A 26567-nucleotide genomic window follows, 5' to 3' on the forward strand; every position below is an offset into this window, starting at 1 on the left:
CCACAGTTGAAACTAGATTCAATGCAACTGCTTGTATATTTTTCACCAACTAAAACAGACTTGGCATCCCTAATCTTGGGATTGATGAAAAGTATCAGCAGATCTTGCAGAATTACGGTCGGGATCTTGAAACGGTTTCCAATACCTATGCTAAGCAAAAACTGGACCCTCCCATTGCCCAGGAAAGTTCTCCAGTGGCAGGTCGGATCATGTGGGCTCGGCATCTGTACAGCAAAATTCAGGATCCCATGGATATCTTCAAAAAGGTTTTCATTTCATTTTTCTTGATTTATATCTCATAAAAACTCACCTTTACACTTTTAAGAAGAATTTTTCTTATAATTCATGCTTCTTTTCCTTGTTAGCATGAAGACATTCTTTCCACAGTCGAGGCTAAAGTGATTATCAGGAAATTTAACAGAGTAGCCAGGATCCTGTTGGAGTATGAAATGCTGCATCATCAAAGCTGGATGACGAAGGTACAGAAAACTCAGCAAAAGATCTAAATAATTGCAAAAAGATGTGAGCAGAGTGATACATTAATAACGCAAATAGTAATTCCTATAATACAATATTTAGCTTGTCTGACTTGGTACATGCGTGTGTGTTTATACCTTTGTGTGTATACATGGGGAGGTGTCTGCATGTTAGTGCATGTCTAGGCACAGTCATATTGTATATATCTTCATCCCATTTAGATGGAGAATACCAAGGTGTGCCTAGAGACCCCCCTCTTACTTTGGTCTTCTGGAAAGCTGGCTGTGAACTTCAGACCAGAGATACATGAACAGATCAGAGAGACTGACTTCATGAAGCGTATGAATCTGGAGATCCCTCCTTTTGCTGCTTTCTTGCAGAACACGTGGAACACACTGAAGATGAACTGTGATAAATTACAGGTGAGTGTCACAAAAGTGGTAGTAAGAGGGGGGATTTGTAACTTGATATAATTTAATCTTGATTTTTTTATATGCATTGATAGATGTCCACTGGATATGTCCTTTTAATATTTGTTTTACTGTACTAACAGTATAAAAAAGGATTTTTTGTTTTGTTTTTACAGTTTAGGCTGAGTGAAAACACCAGAGTAAGAGCCAAGATTCAAACTGTATTTGAGAAACTGCTCAGGCCACATGTTGCTAAGGTAAGATAATTTATTGAAAGTCAGTTTAAATTAAGTGGTTTAAAATAGGGTGATATGGTTAGCATAATGAGTGGCAAGATTTAATAAACAGCATTTAATTCTTCATTCATTGATTAACTAATTAATTCTGTGTTCATTATTGACATTTCTTATATTATGCAAGTTTTTGAAAAGGTATGGTTACATGCATACTGTGTAGTAAATTCTATCTGCTGATTTTTAATGACATCAAATATCCCACTTTACTTACTGTACATTAAGTTTTATTACCAAGGTTTATTTGAATGTTGGATGAATTTGCTTTTGCTTAGTTTTGCACCTGCTGTTACATATACAGTGTACAGACAAATATACAGTTGACATACATAAAATAGATTACATAAATGAAATTGTGTATTGGAAGATTTTGTGAATATTTACAGAATAGAAGAGAATAATTCAATATTAGGCGAAATGTGGCAAACATTAAAAATATACGATAACAACAACATAAAATCAAACTAAATTGTATTTACACATGCATATATCTTTGTATCATTTGCGACGGAAAAATTCAGAGGGCAACCTAAAGTAGGCCTTACTAATGAGGCTAGTAGCAAATGGGAAGAAGCTGTTTATGTGGCGAAAAGTTATGGTCCTACTGGATTGCTTAAGTGTCTGGAACAGCTTGAATCCAGTGTGAGAGCGGTCTGTCCTGTTTGCCTCTGAGTCCTGGAAGCATGCAGTTCATGAAGAGGAGAGATATTGCTGCCAGCCAACCTCTCCAAAAGTGAATGATATGCCTTAGCCTGCACTTATTGCTGGTGGTGCAAACAGCTTACCAGGCTGTGATATAAAAGGGGAGGATGGACTCAGAGAGTAGAAGCACACAATCACTGACTTTTAAAGGCTAAACTCCTTTAGCTGCCGCATGAAGTAAATTATCTACTGAGCCTTCTCAGTGAGAGAGGTGATGATTAGCTTCTATTTGAGGTTCTGAGTGATGATGGTGCCCAGGAATCGGAAGACGTCCATGGTAGCAACTGGAGAGTTACAAAGGGTGACAGGGAAAGGTGGGGCAGTGCTTTTTCTTGTCTACAACCATATGCACTGTGCTCAGAGAGTAGGGCTCCAGAATGGTCTGGCTGCATCATTCTCTTTCCTGTAGGCGGCCTCATCTCTGTCAAAGATGAGCCCATCGAGGGTGGTGTCATCTGCAGACTGCAGCATCTTGACAGACAGCTGTTGGCTAACAAGGAAAGAGCTGAAGGGAAAGAGCACAGCCTTTAGGGGAACTGGTGGCGATGGTTCTAAATTCAGAGCTGCTTCACTATAAAGCACTGGCCATAAGATAAATGAAAGCTTCGGTCTTTCCACACCGGCAGCTGAAATTTGGACAGTTTGTTGCAGTGCACATAGATGAGAAATATTGCTTGCGGTGGTACGCGGCATTCCCGCCTGCAAAGACGTACAAGGGACCTGTTTTTTTTTTCTCCCTTGCAGGGCTTCACTGTGCAAACAAAAGTGAGGGATTAAAATCTGGCGAGATTGTTCCTCTGATGTACATGAGCTCTTAAAAGAGCTCTGGGAATCACAACCGAAAACTTAATTAAGGGATGGATGGATGGATGGATGGATGGATGGATGGATGGATGGATGGATGGATGGATGGATGGATGGATGGATGGATGGATGGATGGATGGATGGATGGATGGATGGATGGATGGATGGATGGATTGACTTTAGTTTCACAAAAAATAAAACAAAACCTTTCAGAACAACAGACAAAAAGCTAATTGCTGGCCATTTCTTCATTATTATAATATAATACATGGAAGCTGCTTTTATAATTATAAACAAAGCAGAAAGCTTACACCTTAGACTGTTTTGTCTGTGTTTATAGATGTATTTATTTATTTTTTTCTTTTATTTGTTTATTTGATAGGGACAAGTATGTTTCATGAATCATGTCACACACTACAACTTTTTAGCTAAGGCTAATTCTCAATGCCTGTCCCCAGTTAGGCTTTTACACACAACACAGATTACGTCTCACTTCTCTCAGTCTTTAGCCTCATAAAATATTGGGTTTAAATAATGACTAAAATCAGCTTTTTGTTACACATTTCAACACCTGGTTCTATGTATTAGCCAAAATACTGCATTTGTTTTTTTTTATTAATGAATTTTTGGATAGAAAAAAAATATATTTGGATCATTTAAAAATGTTATATACTATAAACATACAATAGTTTACTGGAAAAAGTGTATTATGGTGACTTATACATGAGAAAAATACTTTTACAGTTTTCTTTCATTAATACCATTTGCCTTGTACTGCATAGGTAAACAAGGCTATCCAGCCTGGTTTGACTTCCCTGACCTGGATATTTTTGAGTATAGACAAGTATCTAAGCGGCATTGATAAAGCATTGGGTAAGCAAAAAACAAAAAAATAATAATAACCTACCTCATTTGCTGACATAATATTTCCTGCTGGCAGCATATGGTCAGATTTTGATTAGTTCATTCATTGTGTACACACAAGCAAAATTCACATATATCTCACATATTCTCCTTCTGTCTGTGTTTAACTTTTTAAATTATTCATTAAGCTCTGTCTTTTTTCTCTTGGTCCCTTTTTGTTCTATTCACACTTTTGTTGTTCTTTGTCTCCAGGAGATTTGGAGCTATTAATAGACAGAGTGAACGATTTGGTGGAGTTTAGAATAGATGCTGTACTGCAGGAGATGAGTTTAACCACACTGTGTGTTCTGCCAGAGGAACAACCGGTCAGCTGTGAGGAATTTTTTAAAGCCACCAGGGTAAATATAAATGAATAACATTTCCTTCATATAAGATAATGGCATTGTTGTGTTATGTTAGTTTAGCCAAACTGAACCCACCTTATTAGTTTTGTACCTGGCCTGTGTTAAACTTGAAAGGATACACACAGATTTCTAAAGAAAGTGTTTTTGGCACCCCCTAACTACTGTCAGACACTCATTTTATTTCAATTAATTTACTTTGTGCCAAGGACTTGTGCATAAAACAAGCTCAGAATCTACACCTAAAGAGCACACTGGTGGAGGAGGCTACAAATGAACTGATCAACATGCTGACCGAGTTTGACCATGGTCAGCAAGACAAGGGGAAAGATGCAGAAGACAGCTGTAGTGAGAGCAAGACCAAACAACCCTTTCTACTTGAAGGTATACTTTCATTCCAGATCATACGCAAACTGATATAAAATACCCAAGCTGACTCTCTTAAAGATAAGTGGATCAGAGTACTGTTCTAATCTATCTACTCTTCTATCTAATTTCTCAAATTGTGATTGCAAATATGTTTCTTCAGGTGATGAGGGATACAGCTCTGAAAGACATCTAAGCTCCAGGAACACATTTGTACCCCCTGCTGTATCAGGTCCTTCCTCTCCTTTAGTGAGAGAGAGAAAGAAAAAAGATTCAATGGAAGAAATGGAAGAGGATGCCCAGGAACTGCTTTCCTACTTCAACCAACGCAATGTTGACGCTTTGCTCAATGCTATACGCAAAACTCTGGAGATGCTACACAAGCGCATAAATACACCTTCACTTATGCATTTCTTGGGTGGGTTTACTCAAAAGAACCATCTCTTAATTAAGGAGGAAAAGGACAAAAATACAAGGTTTAGAAATACCAGTTTTTGCTGTTATTATCACTAAAACTGCTGGTGTGTATGCCTAATAGAATGTAGACATTTACCTTATTTTTGGTGATTTCCAAAAGTTGGCTAAGTTTTCCAAATCCAACATGTGCCATGACAGATGGAAACGGAAAGCTCAGAATGACAAGACTCAGCAAGTTTACTGTACACTTATTATCTGTTGAATAGAAAACACAACTTATTTCAGTTAGGTTCCTATATCTATTTTCTTCTGAATGCATATAGGGTTTTGTCGTTAATGTGATGCTTTTCTATTCTCTCTCTGGTAGGTGAGAGTGAGGGACCCAGCCATGGGAAGCACAGATATCAGCAGGCTATCTTTAAAGCCGATCTGAACCTTTCTATACCTAACATTGTCATGATGCCAACTCTGGAGGAGGTCCAGAGGGCTTTAGACAAGGTTGTTGCATGTGTGGTCAGTGTAAGCAAAGGAGTAGGTGAATGGAGCAAAGAAAGGATTACTAAGGTATGCTTACTCTAAAGTTACATTAATGTGATTGTTTGGACATGTAAGTTTTCTGATTTCATCATATTCAACCAAACAAGTTCTGAAAGCTTGCCTTTTATATGCACTTTATAGAGAGAAATAAAAGAGAACCGAACGGCGGCCCTTAAACAAGACGGCTCAGAGAATGAATCAGACAATGGAGCAACAACACCAACACACAGAAGTATGACAGGTATGAAGGATAATGCTGCTAAACGCCTGAACGACCACCAAATGACTATTCTACTAATTTGTTCTCTTTCTGTCTTTTTTTTTATCAACTCAGATCTATTTAGATAGGATGGGTTGTTAAAACGGATATCTTCATGTCAAATACACCAGACTCAGTGGAATTGTTATATAATGTGTATTCTAAAATGCTTACATATGCGACATACATCTATGAAAGTTTCTTGAAAACATTGTCTTCAATTCTATATTTTTCAGATGGTACCAGCTCAGAAATGTCACTGTTTGTGAGTCAAGCCATTCCTATCCAAGAAAGAAATTACTACAAGACTATATCTGCGAATGACGAGATAGTCAAGCTAAAATCTGTTCTCAGTACCTCCATCAAATCTACCAAGAAGGTAAATGGTTATTATCATTTATTATCCTAATAGCAATCCAAAATTTCAGCAAGGCAATTATATTTATCAAATATAAATATATGTTTTGCCATGAGGCTGGATTGACACATTAAATGCCCATTTTTTAAAATTACCAGCTTTAAGTGGATATTTTTTCAATGGCTTTTAAATTGTGATGGAATTTTCTGATTCCATCACAATTTATTTTCTTTTTATTAGATGAAAGTGGATAATAATTCACAAAAATAAAGGCTTGAAAACATGGATATTGTTTATGTTTTTAGGTTATTGTTTATTATATTGTATAAAAACATACTATGTTTGGATATTATATAGATGTAATATAAAGTAGTATTATTTAACACGCTGCTTTAATGCCGATAACATCCAACCACTTATAAATATATATGAATTATCGATATGTTTATATATAATATTATACTATTTTATATTATATTTCCCTTTTAGATTATCAAAGTATTTTTGAGTTTAGTTGAATTACTTTTTGTTTGGTTGAGATACACAGGATCTTTGAAAAATGTTAACACTTCATATCTTGAAGCGTTTATAAATTTTATCCTGAGGAGGCATGGGTTTTTTTTGTGGTCATTTTTGGTATTTGGAAATCAATTAAATATGGGTCATATCTCTCCCCAGGTAGAGAATATAGATGGATGACTGTATACTTTGAATGATTGTATTCCTATTGTAATTAAAATGCTCTGCATTAGAAGAACTTACAGAAACCTTTGCCGTCTGTTTATTCCACAATAACTCCATGTTCAATATCCATAGTGTCATGATCGGTTTAGAGATAAAAACCACATGCAGAACACCACTGGAGACTTGGTAAAAGATTTAACAGAGTTTATTAAAGGTTTCACAAAATGACATGAACTAGATTCAGGTTCTGGTCCGGGCAGGATTCTCAGGCGTCTGCAGAGACGGATAGTAGGTTAGCTTGGTTTGCAGATGAGTTAAATGAGTTTTCAGATTTTTCAGTGGATACCTTGAAGAGGTCCAGGCTTAGTTCAGAGAGAGGGAACCGGTTGGGTCCAGAGACTGTTGGTTCAGCAGAGTGCTTAAGCAGCAGCAGCGTCTAGCTTCTGACTTCCAGTGAAAGACCTTGGTTGGAGTGATTAGCTCTTTCCCAAAGAGCAGCAGGTGGATTCCAGAGTGGGAACTTCAGGTTTGGCTCTCTAGGGCAGGCAGGCAGGTTTCAGGTTAAGCTCATCCAGAGCTTCTCTCGGGAGACTGGTTTCCTAGGAGCGAGAAGACAGAGGCAGATTGGAATAAGGTTTCTCTAAGAAGACAAGGATTAGTAATTCAAAGGCTCAGGTTTGCTAACCAAACTTGGCTAACACTGCGGCGTAGAAGGAAGGTCTGGCAGCTGCTTATAAAGGCCGGTCTCCTGATGAGCTGATGAACGTCAGCTGTGCTGGAGGGCTCCAGCCCAGGAGGATCCACAGCGCACTCTGCTGGAGAAGGTGGAGAATCTCCAGATCCCAACACATAGTATATCTGTTTGGTTTATCTTTTAGGAAGTGGAAAACGCTCTTAACCGCTTCAGCTGTTACCATTACATCTGGAGAAAGGATCGTGAGGACACCATTCAAAGGTAATTTTGGATGAAAGATTAAAATTCCATTTATTTTGATATTTTGACCCTTGAGTTTCTTCTTTTTATTAGATTTATCCAGGGGAGCCCTTTGCTATCAGAGTTTGAGAGCCAGATCCTTTTTTATCGTGATCTTGAACTCAAAATAAACTCTGAACCAGAGTACATCACTGTTAAAGCCTTAGCTTTATTTACAGGTGAGATCAAAGTTGTTATTTATACAAATCTAAAACAAACTGTCCTTAAGCTTTAACATTAACTTAGCTCTACTTGTCCATCTTGTTTTTTCAAGAATTGCTGAAGATATCCTTCACAGTTGAAACTAAGAACTGGATGGTGGACTATGGGCTGTTTTGTAAAAGGAAATATCGCTCAGACATGGAGCAGATCTTTGCTTTCGTTGATGAAGCAGGAAAGAAACTGAATCGAAAGGTCAAAGACCTAGACGATGTTCGCATTGCTATGGCTACCCTCAAAGAAATTAGAGAGCATCAGATTGACATTGATTTTCAAATTGGACCAATTGAGGTAAACCCCACTTTTTTTATAATGGTGCTAATTCTGACTCTTTTATTCTAATGAAGATTTATAGAATTTAATGAGGTTCAGAAACCAATGACAGTAACTGTAGTATCATGTTTTCAAATACACTGCCTGGCCAAAAAAAAAAAGGTCACTCACTCTAACACTTTGTTGGACCGCCTTTAGCTTTGATTACGGCACGCATCCGCTGTGGCATTTTTTCGATAAGCTTCTGCAATGTCAAAAGATTTATTTCCATCCAGTGTTGCATTAATTTTTCACCAAGATCTTGCATTGATGATGGTAGTGCCTGACCACTGCGCAAAGCCCTCTCTAGCACATCCCAAAGATTCTCAATGGGGTTGAGGTCTGGACTCTATGGTGGCCAATCCATGTGTGAAAATTATGTGTCATGCTCCCTGAACCAGTCTTTCACAATTTTATCCCGATGAATCCTGGCATTGTCATCTTGGAATATGCCTGTGCCATCAGGGAAGAAAAAGTCCATTGATGGAATAACCTGGTCATTTAGTATATTCAGTTAGTCAGTTGACCTCATTCTTTGAGCACATATTGTTGCTGAACCTAGACCTGCAGCAACCCCCAGATCATAACACCGCCCCCACAGGCTTGTACAGTAGGCACTAGGCATGGTGGGTGCATCACTTCACCCTCCTTTCTTCTTAACCTGATTTACCCTGTTCTCACTCTGGAACAGGGTAAATCTGGACTCATCAGACCACATGACCTTCTTCCATTGCTCCACAGTCCAATCTTTATGCTCCCTAGCAAATTGAAGCCCTTGAGTTCCCTTTGCATTGTGTGTGTGGAAATGCTCTTACTTTCAGTATTAAACATAGCCCTGAGTTCTACTGTTGTTTTTCTTCAATTTGATCTAACCACAGGTTTAAGTGATCGCTGATCACAAACATTCAGGATTTTTTTCCGGCCACATTTCTTCCTTGAAGATGATGGGTCCCCACTATCTTTCCAGTTTTTAATAATGCGTTGGACAGTTATTAACCCAATTTTATTAGTTTCTACAATCTCTTTAGATGTTTTCTCGGCTTGATGCATGCCAATGATTTGACTCTTCTCAAACAGACTAACATGTTTTCCACAACCAAGGGATGTGTCTTTCGACATGGTTGTTTAGGAAATGAGAAGCAAGTCATTGCACCAGTTGGGGTTAAATAACTTGTCGCCAGCTGACAGATAATCGCCAATGCAGTAATTATCCAATAGGAGGCTCGTTCGTATTTGCTTAGTTGAATCCAGGTGGCGACTTTTCTTTTGGCCAGGCAGTGTATAACAAATGTAAAAAAGGTTCTTCTTGTTACTTGTATTGCCTATTGCCTTATTTTTGTTGCTTTCTTTTACCTGGATTGTTGAGATTCATTAGGACATATGTTTGTCTTTTTTGTCCTTTGTTTGTCTTTTTCTGCCTTTTATCTGGATTTAGTATGCTGTAATTATATTGATTTAACAAGAAACCCACAGGAAACCCAGGTTTACCTTTTTTCCCCTACAGACTTCTACCTAGTTACACCCTTCATCTGGTCCCTTTGTCATTTCATGATGTTGCTCTTTCTGGACCTTTTGGTTCTGTTTAAGTTTCTTTTTGAGTTTTCAGTTACATTTTGATTAATGTCACACTGTGTTTTCTGGGTAATTGGCTCATTTCCATTTTGTGTCATTCTAGCTGTTTTCTAGTTATATTTAATCAGTGTTGTCCCCTTGTGCCAGTCTCCTTTCCCCTAGCTCCCTTCTAGTTGCTTCTATCCACACCTGCTCCCTATCAGCTGATTAGCCCATTCTTTGTTCTATCTCCCATATATACAACTTCTGCGCAGTTACTCATTGCTGCATCTTCATTAATTCATTCCTTTGGTTTATAAACTGAGATAGGCACTGGGTCCACTGTGACCCTCAGTGAATAAGCAGTATGAATAATGATAATAATGGATGGCTGGAGTAAATTGGAGACAAACTGCATATTCAATTATTTTTGTAAATGTTTATGATAACCCAAATTTTAATGCTTCAATATTGTGTAATGGTGCGTTTACACAGGAGGTCCTAACAATGGCTCTAGTGGTTGATTCACATAGAATTTCTATACAAACCACACGGCGAATTGGTCAGCGGTGAACTCCATGTGGTGAGAGCGTTCACTGCTCCTCCCTCACCTAGTGCTATTAGATAGAAATTAGGTGTTGTCAAACAGCAGCAACGCATGTAGAGAGAGGAGTGGTGATCGCTGAAGTTGAAAGAAGCTGAACTTTTCTATGAAATCGCGACACGGCAGCTAGCCAGCGACTATCTTTTGGTGAAGCTTTTTTCGTTTAAGATGGAATAAAGAGAAATAATGTTAAAAAAGTTTGAAATAAGCAATGCTGTTAAGAGGTTTTAGGTGGTTTTAAAATCGTCCTCACTTACCTCCAGCACAGAGCCCCGTCTGTCACTGCACACTGCTCAGCATTGGTGCTTTCTGAGGCGGTAGATTTACATCCTGCAATCCAACTTGCATCTGAATGGACCAAAGTGGACCCTTTTTTTCAGAGCCTTTGGGGCTTTGAAAAATAATTGACTCCCCAAGGTGATTCAAAGTTGTTCATAGAGACCAATTTAGTAGCAGTCTGTGATGTTAAGTTTAACCTCTGCTTTTATTATGAAATGCAGACAGACAGCGAGACCTTGACAGGAAATTACATAGGGTTGCTAGGGGTAACGAAAGGTCCAAAGCGAAAGGTTTGGGAGGCGGGGGATTAAATATTAAACAATCATTCCAGCCACAAAATAAGTCAAACATGCTCACTGTTACATTCATTACCAGCACAGGAAGGATTTGTGTTATGCAATAACTTTATATCAGCACTAACGTCTGTTGGGATTGTGATGTCATCGGCCATGATTAAAATTAGCACAAACGATAGATTAACCTGCACGAATGAAGTAGTACTAAAAAAGTAGGCTACATAATTTTGATTCAATTTGGAGCTTAATCGTGGGATAGTTGACCTAAAGAAATAAAATATCTCCTAAACAGCAGCAGCTTATATAATCTTTTTTTTTTTTTTTTTCCAAACCTGCGCTAATGAAGCACTAACCATTCAGTCTATTTGCTGAGTTTTTTTCATGTCAGTGTGGTGTCCGCTTCACAGAGGTGAAGTTCCACCTATTTGATGATGCGCTCCAGGGCGTAAACACTGTGCATCTCAAATGGAAAGCAGTGGACTACCTGCAGGGCTAGTGGAAATTGCCGCTTTTAGCGCGTACGGTCTGAACGCACCATAAGAGTTTATTAAAAAGTCAACAACCTGTTATTTAAGTTAATGTATTTGTTAGTATATAGGCAAATATAATGTATGTATTGTATGACAGAATTTACACTCAATCCGTTTGCTTTACAGTTGAAACAATTAACCCTTTTCCCCCTCCTCACAGGAGTCCTATGCAATGCTTCAAAAATACGGACTGTCAGTGGCCAAGGAAGAGGTTGACAAGGTTGATGCTCTACGCTACACCTGGGAAAAGCTCTTATCCAGAACTACTGAGGTGCAGAATGAGTTGGATGCCTTGCAGCCACACTTCCAGCAAGAACTTATTTGCAATGTAAAGACCTTTCAAGATGACTGTGATCAATTCTACCAGGAATATGAAAAGGTAGAGTATCATAGAAATCAATGGATTACTTTGCTACACAACCGATGCCTAGGTTTTACATCTAGGGCTCAATAGTTGTGCTGCAGAAGCGTCACTTAGCCAGATGGTTAAAACTGTTAGCGAAACTATTAAAAAATTTATTTAAAGATGCTCATTTGATGGTTCAGTTAGAAAAGAAAATAGTCTGTGATGCCACAGCAATAGTAAAACACTCCACCTTAAGGCAGTTCAACACTGCAAATTCCACATCTGATTCATTCTAACACACATATAATATAAAGAATAGAATTCAACTTTATTGTTATTACATTGTCACAAGTACACAGCAACAAAATGAACTCTCTGCATTTAACCCATTCCCTTGGGGAGCAGTGGGCTGCAATTGTGCGCCGCCCGGGGAGCAATCCAGAAGATGACACACATGCTCAAATAAGCTTAACATTTCCTCACCCTCAGCCCTGCTCAACTAAGGCAGTATACCAGTATACCAACACAAATAGCCACATGGGAAGCACTGAGCCTTTTGTTAACTGTTCATTGTTATAATAAAAAAATCTACTGACTTTTTACCCCCTCTCTTTTTAGGATGGGCCCATGGTGAAGGAATTGGCTCCTCAGGAGGCCAGTGATCGACTAATTATGTTCCAGGTTCGTTTGTACTGGTTTGCAGTAAATTACTTATCCTTTATGATAAGGACCACTTACATATGGAAACAGAAAGTTATGTGGTTTCTGATCACATGCTGATTAATCCTGAAATATATGGTGTTGATACAAATAGTCTTTGTCATTGACAAACTTGTTTGCTTTTTATTTGTTTGCAAAAATAATTGACAAATTACATATTTTATTTCCGATATAAAATTGTTTAAAGTTATCTCCGGTAAATTATTTTGATATGGTAGTATATTTACATTCTAGACTGTATCTAAATGATTAATTCCCTCCTGTTTGTTTTTAGAATCGGTTTGACAACCTTTACAGGAAGTACATAACTTACAGTGGAGGACAGGAGCTCTTTGGAATTCCGGTTACACAGCACCATCAGTTGCTAAAGATTAAAAATCAGCTGGTCCTGCTGCAGAAGTTGTATGGCCTTTACAACAATGTCATCGAAAGAGTCAATGGATACAACGACATACTCTGGGCTGACATCAACATTGAGAGGATTAATAATGAGCTGCTCGACTTTCAATCAAGGTTAAACCTTTTTTTTTTGTTTCTAGTAGTTGTTTCTAACCTAGTTAAGAACACTAATAATTGAACAGTTTTAATCACCCCCTCCATGATCCTGAAACTAGATTTAATAATCTCACCTAATGGTGAAAACTTTAAACTGATGTTATTATTTTTTTTATTTGATCTCTTGATAATGAGAAGCGTGCTGTTGTGAGCATTTACCAGATTATGAATATATGAAATAACAAGAACTGGAAGAGATAGTTCATTAATAGGTAATTGAAATCAATGGGAAAACTAATTAATTATTATCAGTTGAATGATTATAACTCTAATTGACCTACTGACCAGGGTTTTCAGCCTCTTACCTGAAAGGTTGGACTCCTGACTTTGGTTGATAAAAATTCAGTTGTCTTTTACCAATTTAGTAATTTGGACTTTGGCTATCAAAAACATTATTAACCACCAACCAAATAAATGTGTCTCTGTTCATTCAGATACTACTGAAAGAGTGAATCCAGCCTGAGTGATAAATCGTTCAGTGTGTAAAAAAAACACAAAAGACCAGGGGTTAAAATGACTTGGTTCAGCGAGTGCCGACTTCTCCGGAGGGATTTGATTGCTACTTAGCGTAGCCTTCAGCTGAAAGCGCTTTGACTAGCCTTTAGCGGCACGGAGCCACAGGCAAAATAGAATGTTGAAACGAAAAGCTGGCCCTTTTAAAACCTCCACCGGAGGGGTTTCTCTTCAGAGGGGAATAGTTGCAGCTACATCAGCGACACTTGATCACAGCAATGCTGAAACTTAAAAGAAGTTATTGGTCAGGCAGGGTTAATGAATTGACTAAAGACTTTGATTACATTTTTGCAACAGAGTGGCTGTATGTTTCTGTGAAGCTGCAGGTATTAAAGTATCTGATTCCTAGTTTAGTCCCCTTGACTTTGATGTTATCATATCAACAAACAGCATTAATTTGTTGATTCAATCATTCTTAGTTTAATGACAGCTAAACCTTTGATGGCAACAAAAATAAATTCATATTTAACCCTTTAAAGCCTGAACAAGGAAATAATTGACAGAAGATTCTAATTTTCCAAAATTGTAATTGTCATTGAACTTTGTGACAAATAAAATAACTATATAAATTTTGTAAAAACATTAAATTACATAATTTATTTGCATCAATTTTGAAATATTACGCATTTCTATATCATCTTTTATATGTTTTCTGTTCACTACATGTGTCTGATTATGTAAGTCAGGGTTTCAAGAACAAAAACATCACACTGATGCTGCAGAGGTTTCAAAATCTACTGTATCAAATACGATGCACTTGGCTTTAAAGGGTTAAGATCACCTTATAATTTGTTAAGGTATCAACTGTTTTAAATAGCAGGTGTAAAATCTGCTTAACTAAACAGATGCCGCAAGCTGCCTCATGCTCTAAAGGAATGGCAAGCTTTCCAGGATCTGAAGAAAACTATTGACGACTTTAATGAGTGCTGCCCCCTGCTAGAGCTCATGACTAACAAAGCCATGATGACACGCCACTGGAAGAGAATCACAGAGGTCAGATGGAAATTGAGTAAAAGTTTAAATCAGTACTCATCAAACACACATATGTTTTTCAATCAGAAATGGCTGTGATTCATCTTTTTTTTTCTCAGGTGACTGGCCATACATTTGAGATTGAAACTGACACATTCAAGCTTCGTAACATAATGGAGGCGTCTCTGCTGAAGTTTAAGGAGGAAGTTGAGGTAAGTACCGTAGAAAATGAAGGTTCACCATGTATGGCAAGAAATGCTGTGAGGCTGTATTTATGTTAGGTTACTAGAAACATTTGTGTTGTCAGTAAGTTTGTGTTTTTATCATTAGGAGTGGACATATCATATCACAGCTTACAAAAAACTAAACATGCTGTTGCGCTAATCATCAAGGCCTTCCTTTCCTTTTATGAACAAAAATTATCTAAAAACACTTTTTGAATTTAGTTAGATTACCCTATTTTTAGACATAAATTGTGTTCTAAGTATCACAAGAAAGCAAAAAAGAATGGCAGATTTTACTTTGTCTTTATGAACATGCTCTGTATCCTAAATTTTCACATTGCCCTTTTATAAATTGTGCTTGTTTTAAATTTAAATCATTACAACATCTATCTTGGAACTTAATTTAAAGGACATCTGTATCAGTGCTGTGAAAGAGCGAGATATTGAGCAGAAACTGAAGCAAGTGATCGCTGAGTGGGACATCAAAACCTTTACATTTGCCAACTTCAAGACACGGGGAGAGCTGCTTCTGCGAGGAGACAGCACAGCAGAAATCATATCTAGCTTGGATGACAGTTTGATGATTTTGGGGTCTCTCATGAGCAATCGGTATGCCATTTATAATACTTAGAAATTGTAAATCCGAAGAATTAGGTACAATAAGTGAATATTATTTTGTAAACAAAAGTTTCTCCCATAGGTTTAAAAAAAAATGAAAGTGCAAAAATTACCCAGATGTCTACGTCAATGCTTGTTTAACATGCAGATTTAATTTCTTCCTAAGGTACAACACCCCATTTAAAGCTCAGATCCAGAAATGGGTTCAGAACCTTTCTAACACCACTGATATCATTGAACAGTGGATGAATGTCCAGAATCTATGGATCTATCTGGAAGCTGTGTTTGTAGGGGGAGACATTGCTAAACAGCTGCCCAAGGTAAAAGCAGGGTTACAGATATACCTGATTGATTATCCACATACACCACCAGCTAAAAGTATTCTAACACATCAGTTGTTATTTTTTTTTAACCAGAAATGACACAGTCTTTACCATTAACAGTCAAGAAAAAATAAACACAAAAATACCTTCTATTCGAAATTTGGCGGAGTTATCACTACTTTCATAAATTATACTTTTGTTTATATATCATTTAAATTTCCTATACATTTTCTGGTGTTATGTACGGCAGCCGAGAGCGGTTGTGTCCCTCTGATACTTTTTCAGTAAATTTTCTCATCAACCAAAGATAATGAAAGCCGTTTTCTCGTGATAACGAGATGACTGTTGAGTTATAACTGATTACATCCTTCAATACTATAACTATGGAAGATAATTTATAAGAGTAAATTATGGCAGCCTATGTGTAGTCCTCTAAATAATCCTGTGGTTAACTTTAACAAGACAACATTGTTGGTTTGATGATTTGCCTTCACTTCAGATTCATAAGCAATTAGACCTTTGCCTATATATATAAACCTCATAAAAATCAGGTTTTTGGAAAACTTGACCTGTTGATTACTCTGCTTTCTCCTTAAGAGATCCCATATCTGAAGATATAGAATTAAGCTGAAAATCTCCATATTCAAATCAACTCTAGGCAGCTCTACAACAGAGTGCTCAAGATAATCCTGAAATTTTAAGATAAATTTAAATTTGAAATCTGGTCAATGATCAGGCACTCACAATTCACAATAATTTGTCTTTGTAGACTATTATATACACTATACAGTATCTTTTTTTGGTTTTAAAGGAATACAAAATACAATTGGCGCATCATGTATAATAAATGTGAATCTAATGAGTTGTTTGAGAAGTAATACATTGTTTAAAACTATTTAGGAAGCAAAGCGTTTCTCAACTATTGATAAGTCCTGGGTGAAGATCATGATGCGAGCTCACGAAATGCCCAATGTTGTGCAATCGTGTGTGGGAGATGAGACGATGGGCCAGCTGCTTCCTCACCTGCTGGAGCAGCTGGAGATCTGCCAGAAGTCACTTACAGGGTGAGCACAGGCACTTTTTACTCAACTTATACCAAAGTGTTATAAACAATTTAAAATTATGGGTTTGCTTTTTAACTATTAAAAGGATTTTTATAACTGAATTGTTTTTTTTGTTTGTTTTTTTTCAGTTATTTGGAGAAGAAGCGACTGCTTTTCCCACGTTTTTTCTTCATCTCTGACCCTGCCTTGCTGGAAATTCTGGGCCAGGCCTCTGACTCCCACACTATCCAGGCACACCTTCTCAATGTCTTTGACAACATCAAAACCGTACAATTCCATGATAAGGTGACTAAATAATATCTATATCTGTCTATATATAGATGACTGACAACCAGGCAGGCAGGGAGATACATAAGACCAGATAGATAATTTTGTGTAGGTGTGTCTGTGTTATACTCTCACGAGCCAGTTCCCTGGTGTGGTAGGGCTGGAAAATAAATAAATATATTCCACAGTAGGCTGCTCAGTGACACAGTGGGTAGCATTGTCGCCTAGCACAAGATGATCTGGGTTCGATTCCCAGCCCGGCTCTCTCTGCTTGGAGTTTGCATGTTCGTCCTGATCATGCGTGGGTTCTCTCTGGGTACTCCAGAGAGATGCCATTCCTCCCACAACCCAAAAACATGACTGTTAGGTCAATTTGTTTCCCTAAATTTTCATTAGTTTTTTGATTGTGTGTTTGAATGGTTGTTTGTCCTGTTTGTCTCTGTGTTTCCCTGCGATGGACTGGCAACCTGTCCAGGGTGTACCCCGCCTCTCAGCCGTAGACAGCAGGAGCTCGGCACAAGCACCCCTCGCGACAGCGCTTGGGATAAGTGTGACAGAAAAATGGATAGATTATTTTTTAGTGATGGTGAATTACATTTCTGATATGTCAGTATACAATAGAGTCTATTATTACAGCTTGTGTCACTTGCTGATGGCCTACAGTAGGTTATATGTTTTTTTTTTATATATATTTCTTAAATGTTATATTGAAGCCAACCCCCCGTGAGCTGCCTCCTTAATAAGGACTTTCCGTTCTCTGTATGAACTCAGCAGGAGCTTGGGTCACATTGCCAGCAGTAAGTCAGACCTGTTCTCGGCGCATTTTGGTCTCCGCCAGGGCTTCCCTTTGTCACCGTTTCTGTTCATTACATTTATGGACAGAATTTCTAGGTGCAGCCAGGAACTGGAGGATATCTGGTTTGGGAACCTCGGGATATGCTCTGCTGTTTGCAGATGATGTTGTTCTGTTGGCTTTATCAAACCAGGACCTTCGACATGCACTGGGGCGGTTTGCAGCCGAGTGTGACGTGGCCGGGATGAGGTTCAGCACCTCCAAATCAGAGGCCATGGTTCTCCATCGGAGAAAGGGGGACTCCTTTCTTCAGGTCGGTGGAGAGTCCTTGTATCAAGTGGAGAAGTTCAATGTGGAATAGGAATGTGAGATCGATAGATGGATCGGTGCGGCCGTGGTGCGGTCACTGTATCAGACTGTCGTGGTGATGAGGGAGCTGAGTCGGGGGACGAAGTTCTCAATTTATCAATCGATCTACGTTCCCACCCTTACCTATGGTCATGAGAGCTGGGTAATGACCGAAAGACAAGATTGCGAATACAAGAGTCCAAAATGAGTTTCCTTCGCAGGTTGGCTGGGCGCACCCTTCGAGATCGGGTGAGGAGCTGAGTCACCCGGGAGGAGCTCAGAGTAAAATTGTTGCTCCTCCATGTCAAAAGGAGCCAGCTGATGTTGCTCGGGCATCTGTTCCGGAAGTCTCCTGGTCGCTTCCGAGGTGTTCCAGGCATGTCCTATTGTGAGGAGGCCTCTTGGAAGACCCAGGACACACTGGAGGGACTATGTTCCTGAGCTGGCCTTGTGTCACCTTGGGGTCCCCACAGAGCAGCTGAAGGAGGTGTGTGTGGATCAGGATGTCTGGGCATCTCTGCTTAGTCTGCTGGCTCCGTGACCCAACCCCAGATAAAGCGAAAGAAAATGTATGGATGGATATTATATCTAAGCAGTTTTCTAAATGTGGAAACATAATTGTCAAAAGATTCAACAGGATTCTGTTGTGAGCATACTTGGCAGTCTTTCTGAGGTTTTTTGTTTATTTATATCAAATCATATCGTATCAACCCAAATTAAGATCTTTTTAATGATATAAGTTATGGCCATATAGTGTAGCCCTATGACATAGTCTAAGTTACATGTCGAGAGACTTACAGTTAGGTTGTATAAACACAAAATCTTAAGACTCACAAATTTTGAGTGAAGTTTACGTCCTGATCTTAATTAGGCTTCTGACACTTATTTAGTGTATCATTTGACCTAAATCACTAGACTATTTGCTGTATATTTACTGTTGTCTATCTTTTTCCTTATACACCAATACAGTGTTAATTTTACACATGTTATATTATTTTGCATGAAAGCTAGAAAATACACTGATACGATATTTGCATTGGTTATCACTCTGATGTCTACTAATTATCTGGATCATTTATCAGATGTGAAAAAAATGGATTGGTGCGTCTCTAATGCAATTAAAAAAGTTTAGTTTTGTTCTTTGCTGATCAAAGCCTCTTGTGAGCCTGAGCTGTGGATCTCTGTAGTTCCATCTTGACAGCTTCTCCAAATAATTCTGTCAGTGGATGTCCCTCTAAAGTTAAACAGAGCCCAGAGATAACTGGTGTGTGTAACTAGGGTCACTTATCTATAAGGTAACTACTTTCAACTTCTCTACATCTTCACCTCTGATCTGTCTGCTGTATTTGTCACCTTTCATGGTGTTCACATAGTCTCTATTTAGCTAGGTGATCGTTTATTATTCTTCGGAAAAAGTAGGACTGAATAGATGAAAAAAATGACACTTTTCTGTAACAAAATAAGTGTCAAAATATGCTTTTTGTCAAAAAAAACAATCAAAGTCATTTAGAGTTTTCCTTCCACTTTAAAGTTTCATACATTTTGTGCTGGTCTGGAGCATAACTTTCAGTTTGGATACATTCACATAGCTGTACCTGACAAAATAAGCAAAAATTTTAATTTATCAGCATCTTATCTCAAACCTGAAATGATAAATTACTGTAAGGTAGTTTTAAAAGCAAAAAACTACAACCTCTATTACTTGTGTCACAGTAAATCTTAGAACTGATACATTTTCTCAGGAGAAAATCATTAGCTTAAATAAAGAGAAATCTATATATATTAAAACATGCTTTATCCTATTCAAAGAAAATTGTTCTGTTTCAGATATATGATCGAATTCTTGCTGTCTCATCACGTGAGGGGGAAACAGTAGAGCTGGAGCATCCTGTCACAGCGGAGGGAAATGTTGAAGTATGGTTGAACGCTCTGCTGAAAGAATCCCAGGGGTCATTGCACCGAGTGATTCGACAGGCTTTTCAGGCCATCCAGGAATCTGACTTCCAGCTTACTGAGTTCCTCAATTTTTTCCCTGCTCAGGTAAATCAAAACCCTTTATTTTAGAACTATTCCCCAAGCTCACAACCCAAAAGCCTACATTCATAAGAGGTATTTAAAACAACATTTTATTTTAAGTATTCATGTCAATCAATAACCATATCATTAATTCAGTGATATTCTTGGTGCAGGTGGGGCTGCTGGGTATCCAGATGATATGGACAAGAGACTCTGAGAAGGCTCTTATCAAGGCCGCATCTGATCCCAAAGTTATGTCAAAAACCAACTCTTTTTTCCTTGAGTTGCTGAATAAACTAATTGAAACAACAACGAAAGATCTGGAAGCTGTAGCGAGGACCAAATATGAGACCCTGATAACTATCCATGTCCACCAAAGGGATATATTTGATCAGCTGGTGAGTGAAATAGATTAATAAGAGCAATCTCAATTGAGTTATTTTATGGGGCAGCCCAAATACACTCAGCTTGATGTCTAATTGTTGGATAATGCCAAAGATAACCACAATTAGGCAGATTATAAGTATTTTGAACTTCTAATGGCTTTCGTTACTGTACCAAAATACCTCAACTTTATTAAGAGTTAGTGTTAAATGATGCAGAAAGGACTGCATTTGGATCACTGTTGATCAGAGCATGTGAACGGAGCGAAGAGCTGCGCAGCGGAGTTCCCACTACCCACTCAGGAGGATATTCACTTATTCGCCACTCAAAGTTGCACCAGTACGCTCCGATCAAACTTCGCTCGACGCTCATCTTCATTTTCCTTTTTTTCTTCATCTAATTATGCCAGGGCCCTGGGACACACAGTGTTGGATTTAAAGTTGTAGAGAAGTCATATTTAAATGTCAAATCATTCTGGCTTAAACATGTATATAAATGTAATCTGTATCATACAATATTGTCCAAATAGTTAGAAAATTTCCATTTAAAAAAAATCCTATCTTAAAATCTTTTTTAAGACAGGATTCTTTTTTAGGCCAGTTAGTTATACGTCAGCTTGTACACCTAAATTCGGCAAATCTGTCAATCAATCATAGCACCTTGAATCATATGTCGCAGATAATATACACAACGATTGAAATAAGAAACATTTACTTTACCATTGAGTTACGTCCCAATGTTCACAGGGATGAATCTCTTTTCTTCGGCAGAGCTAACAGAACTGGCAGCGTTGCGAGGCAAGGGCTCAAACATGTACGGCTGTAAGCCTTCTACAACAAAATAAGCTTCTGCCTCCCTGGCATCCTCCTGGCATTCCACAACAACTTCGTCCCCACTTTCCTCCTCTAAATAAAAAATGTATGACGGAGGAGACTCGTCCACGACCTCCAACAAAAAAAACTCCCCTCCTCTTGCTTGTTTCCTCTGTCCATAGCGTTCCTTGACAGTGTCGTTTCTAAGTAACCAATTTAGTGCTACTTGGTCCCAATGTAATTTTTCCATTGGGAACCTACTAGCACTAAGTTGCTAACTGGTTAGCAAGATGTTTCCGACAAGCCGGCCACAACCAAACTTGCTTGCGAACCTTTGGCCGCAACAAACCTGCCCCCTTGATAAACGACCAATCACATTCACTTTATTCACTTGTGTAAAGTCATGCACCACTGGGGAGAATTCAGAACTTCAGCCATTGGAACAGCCGCTTCCCTACGACTTTAATGATGTGACGGATACATGTGTATTGTCCTAACTGGCTGTTAAATTATCGCACTGTTTCCCAGTTGTGAACATAACACCTCGCTCCATTAATGTTGCCCCACTTTTCCTAGTTAATTATTAATTGGTTTTACTAGACTACATTAAAAAAGGTCACTTCACCTCCCATTGCAAATGAGATAAAAGCGTATCATGCATGTATGCAATCCATTTTCAAAAACAGGCTCTTACCACAATGATCACTTTATGTAAACCACTCTGTATTGTTAAGTAAAGTTAGTGTATGTTCTATGATATATTATCCCATTTCTTATCACACAATATGCAATCCTCATCTCTGCATCTTTTATCACCAGCTGAAGCAGATGGATAGGGCCTCTCAAATGTAAAACTCGAGGTAGTGAAGTAGGTGGTTATCGTGTTTTCTGCATTGGCTGTAAGTGCATCCACTTCCATCTGCGACAGCGCAGGCATATCCTCCTCCTCGTCACATTCAGCGCTGCGCTGGGGGTCATGCAATAAAACATGATGAAAAATCACCCTTAAATCAAATAAATGTTATTTTACAAATTTTATAATGCATAATTTTTAATTGAGTGCAGAGCGAAATTCTCGCTCCGGCCTTTGAATCGAAAACCGCTCTGTGCTCCACCATATTTCTTCCGCTCTGCTCCACCACTCGCTCCACGCTCCGCTCACATGTTCTGCTACAAATGTGGTAAATTACAGCTAGTTTACAATACAAGGGTATTTTTGTACCTTATCTTGGTGTGAATCATACATAATCTTTTCTTTATTTTTTCTATTTTACCTTTGTTTCCTCTAAACTTGATGATCACTTTTTTGTCATCCCGTTATCTAATTTTCTACTCTAATAATGTTTGGCATTTATGCATGAAATCAATTATAGATCAAGAGTCTGATATTAAACTGAACTTTGGCTTCAAGCTATGACAAAAGCTATGTTAAAACCACTGCAGTCCAGCTCATCAATTAGTGAATGTTTTTAATGTAGACCAGTATGACTGTTGTTTTTTCCGCCTTCTGCTCTCTATCCCCCTTAGAAAATATATCTTTAATCTCAGTGGGCCTAACCAGAGTCAAATAAGTATAAATAAATAATTCTCTCCAATGGTTGACTCTCACTTACCTCTCACCTATTTCCTTTAAATTCTCTCCTAAAATCTTTTTACCTCCTCTTTCCCCCTATTTTCTCTCATACATCCAGTCTTCTCCGTTTTTTAAGTTGCATTAGCATTTGCCTGAAGATATCAATAGTTTTTTCAGTTGTTGTAACTTAACATCCATCCATGGTAGTTTGTCTCAACCATTTTTTTTCCTTCTTTTCTCTCTTCTTTTCAGTGCCGGTCACATATCAAAAGCCCCACTGATTTTGACTGGCTGAAGCAGTGTCGTTTCTACTTCATTGAGAAGTCAGACCTGATGTCCATAAGCATCACTGACATAAGCTTTATTTACCAGAATGAGTTCCTGGGCTGCACAGAAAGGCTTGTCATTACTCCTTTGACTGACAGGTAAAAGTACATCAGTGAAAACACACAAACACATATTAAAGAATACAAGGTTATCAATGCAAAACAGAACTAAGATGCTGGAAAGTACAAATCAGTGTTCAGTATAAATAGGAAAAAAAATATGAACCGTCAGACAGTAGGAGATATCACATTTTAAATGTTGAAGGTATTCTGCCTTTCACCAAAGTTAGAATTAGCTTTACAGAAAGCTAACAGCGTCATCAATATGTCAGCAGAAAGCCTGTTGCAATGCTTCTTTCACTGGTTAAACTGTAAAACTGTGACACAGACATAGGAATGGCCATTGCAATATGCTTTACACATCAATAATCAGAGAACATAGCTTAAATGAGCTAAAAGCAATAAGAGGTAAGTTAACGGTTAGCACGATGCTAATTTACATTGAAAACACCATACACATGCCAACGTAATTAGCATTTGTTTACATTACGCAAACAACTGAATTGAACTTATTAAAAAATATAAATTCAGACTCTGACATTACACATTACCCAATACTTGCAAACAGATATCTTTATTGGCGAAAACAAGAAGATAGGAGGCTTAACACCACAGAGACTGCTTAGATGAAACTGTGTGGAACTAACAGCTACAGTAGTTCAAACAGATCAATATATAAAACACAAATAACAAAGTCTCCTCAAGGGGGCAGCACAGAAGTTTTTATGAGAACAGGATAACTTGGAAAACAATTATATGAAGAAAAAAAAAAGTCTAGAGGAAAATTAGTTATTAGGCTTTTCAATAAAAAATTAACCTGACCTGAGATACAAAAGGGGGTACCATAGCTCCCGGGACTAGATTCTGCAAAATTCCTTATAGGTAACCTGAAGAGAAGAAGGCACTTCTTTATCCAGCCTTGAGGAATTACTTTTCCTTCCAATATCTTCTATAAGAGTAATGTAATATTTAAAACCATGTACTGTGAGCATGTTTACCGTTCAACCATCTAAAAATTACAGTAGATACAGATTGAATAAGCATTCTTCTTCAGTGATCATTAACCCCTTTCACTGGAAGACAAGGTGGCTGACATGCAAAAGAAATATATTAGACTGAAAATGAGAGGCAGGAATGAACCAACAATCACCAAAAGCATGGTGGGATAGAAAGAAAATCATAGAAAAATTAGAAGAGACACAGTAAGAGACATGTCAATGAGACAAGGATGTGAAAGGACAGCAGCAAAGAGGGAAGTACAAGCAGAGATCTGACAGTGGCTCTCCATAGAAGTAAAACAATGACCCTATGGCTGAAGGCAGTGCAAGCAACATTTGATTCTTTTCTCTTCTTCTTTTTTCATTCACTGCCTAGGCCAGTATCTTATCATTCCCCTAACTTAGAGTTTCTCTCTCTTGTTTTTTTATTTGGGACCCTCCCTGTTTATTCAAACATATTTTCTCTAATTCTCTACTCAGCTCCTTTTGGGTTTCAGATACAATTAGTTAGTAGTTTGGAAAATATGATTGAGACTAGTTTATAAAATAATGGCTTAATGCACTGTATTACAGATGATTATATATCTTGTTTGTAGTCCAGTATAATTGTTTTTAGACAATAATTGCATTCCCTGTCAGATAAGGATAAACATTTGAGGGGTTTAAAAAAAAAATTGCCAAAATTTTTTATCCCAGCAAAATAAAATGCTACATGCCTGTTTTTACCTTTGTTTGCTTAGGTGTTACATCACCTTAGCTCAGGCTCTTGGTATGAACATGGGTGGAGCTCCTGCTGGTCCTGCAGGCACAGGTAAGTCAAAGATTTTGTTGTTGTTGTTTAGTTAAGCATTTCTGCCAATGCTTAGAAAAACTGATGAGTAACAATGGTTTTTGTCGTCCATTTACAAAGGGTGTAAGGCAAGGGGCCGGCAACCTAAACTGTTTAAAGAGTGATATTGGACCAAAAAAACAAATCTGTCTGGAGACACAAAAATAATAAAAGTTTTATATAAGCCTTTTATGGCAACACGGGCTCTAAGGGCCGGATCTATCAAAGGTTTGCTTGTATTAAAACGTGAGCTATTTCACTGCGCACGCTAAAACTGATCTATCAACAGCGTGCTAAAAGGATTTGGTCTTTAAAATGTGCTAAATAGCGCCTCTTATCCATTTAGTACTTTTTCTGCAATGAATATGCAATATGGGGCGTTTACACGCAAAAGTGCATCTTGTGGGAGGAGATCATGTAAATATATTAATTTAGCACTCGCAAAGTGATTTATCAAACCTGAAAGCAATTTTGCTAACGGTATCTGACTCTATAAATAACACGTTTCAAAAGAAGGTGCAAATGGTCTGTATGCGTAATTGCGCACACATGGCAGCGGTTATTGCCGCAAGAAGGAGACATTGAAATGAAGCAAGGAGACGCAGAGAACGCATTTTTTCACTCCGTGTGAATATTTTTGGAATGAACAAGGAAACGATCATCAAAACATTTCGTTTATCCAGCATTGCCATTTTTGAGCTGCAATTCCAGTGATTTGCTCCTCACAGAGCGTCAGCTGTACTTGTTCCTCAATGCTGGTCAGAGGCATCTCATCTACTGTGCCCCCTCCTGCTTTGTTCGCAGATGTTTTGTTATATGCCAGTTTTTCTTTGGTTCGCCTTCTAATATCCTGGTATCTTCTTTTTACTTCATCCACTGTTCGCAAGGTTTCACCAACAGCGTTTACTTTATTACAGATTTGTTCACATATAGCGTTCCTCTGTGTGACAGTCACACTTTTTTACTGTAGTTCACTTAAATGTTTGTTGGCTTCATCCACCAACACCTCCATTTCCATGGGGTCGAATTTCCTTTTGCGCTTTCTGCTGTCCAAACTCGCCATGCCGCAAACCACCAAACGCGCAAAACCATCATTTAAATAGGGCGTCTCCAACAGTTTTGCACCTGCCACCAGTTACGCAATCGCTCTTGTTAAATCACCCGCAAACCATGGTTCAGCCCCTCGCGCAAAATTCCAGTTTGCGAGCGCAAATTACTGCACGCAAAATTGGATCTTGATAAATCCGGCCCTAAGTGTATTAGCCAGTAAGCAAAAGGACTACATGGGGTTAAATGTATATCAAGAATTCATGATTAAATGCTGCTCAGTGGCGCAGTGGGTAGTACTGCTGCCTTGCAGTACGTAGGTCATGGGTTCGATTTTTGGCCCGGGGTCTTTCTGCATGGAGCTTGCATGTTCTCCCTGAGTTCTCCCATGTTCTCCCACAGTCCAAAAACATGACCATTAGGTTTCTCTAAATTCTCCCTA

At 38.3% G+C, this 26567-nt stretch overlaps 1 protein-coding gene across 1 annotated transcript in view; it reads left to right on the forward strand.

The window, feature by feature from the left end:
• The window catches only part of LOC119779565 (dynein heavy chain 5, axonemal-like), a 43653-nt gene extending 18558 nt beyond the window's left edge, over positions 1-25095 (forward strand). The window contains exons 15-41 of the mRNA XM_038279244.1: positions 59-266; positions 366-479; positions 699-899; positions 1064-1144; positions 3470-3560; positions 3804-3949; positions 4162-4336; positions 4482-4736; positions 5103-5299; positions 5414-5513; positions 5768-5910; positions 7452-7528; positions 7601-7725; positions 7821-8056; positions 11498-11716; positions 12302-12364; positions 12678-12916; positions 14317-14464; positions 14563-14655; positions 15077-15276; positions 15452-15605; positions 16509-16672; positions 16801-16957; positions 19908-20120; positions 20270-20494; positions 23118-23290; positions 24990-25095. Coding sequence (XP_038135172.1) covers positions 59-266; positions 366-479; positions 699-899; positions 1064-1144; positions 3470-3560; positions 3804-3949; positions 4162-4336; positions 4482-4736; positions 5103-5299; positions 5414-5513; positions 5768-5910; positions 7452-7528; positions 7601-7725; positions 7821-8056; positions 11498-11716; positions 12302-12364; positions 12678-12916; positions 14317-14464; positions 14563-14655; positions 15077-15276; positions 15452-15605; positions 16509-16672; positions 16801-16957; positions 19908-20120; positions 20270-20494; positions 23118-23290; positions 24990-25095 — 4303 coding nt within the window. The remainder of the gene's footprint in view (positions 1-58; positions 267-365; positions 480-698; positions 900-1063; positions 1145-3469; positions 3561-3803; positions 3950-4161; positions 4337-4481; positions 4737-5102; positions 5300-5413; positions 5514-5767; positions 5911-7451; positions 7529-7600; positions 7726-7820; positions 8057-11497; positions 11717-12301; positions 12365-12677; positions 12917-14316; positions 14465-14562; positions 14656-15076; positions 15277-15451; positions 15606-16508; positions 16673-16800; positions 16958-19907; positions 20121-20269; positions 20495-23117; positions 23291-24989) is intronic.
• Positions 25096-26567: the final 1472 nt, after the last annotated feature.

This window comes from Cyprinodon tularosa, unplaced genomic scaffold (genome assembly GCF_016077235.1).
Source record: "Cyprinodon tularosa strain WSP-4 unplaced genomic scaffold, ASM1607723v1 ctg1492, whole genome shotgun sequence".
NCBI classification, from domain to species: Eukaryota; Metazoa; Chordata; class Actinopteri; order Cyprinodontiformes; family Cyprinodontidae; genus Cyprinodon; species Cyprinodon tularosa.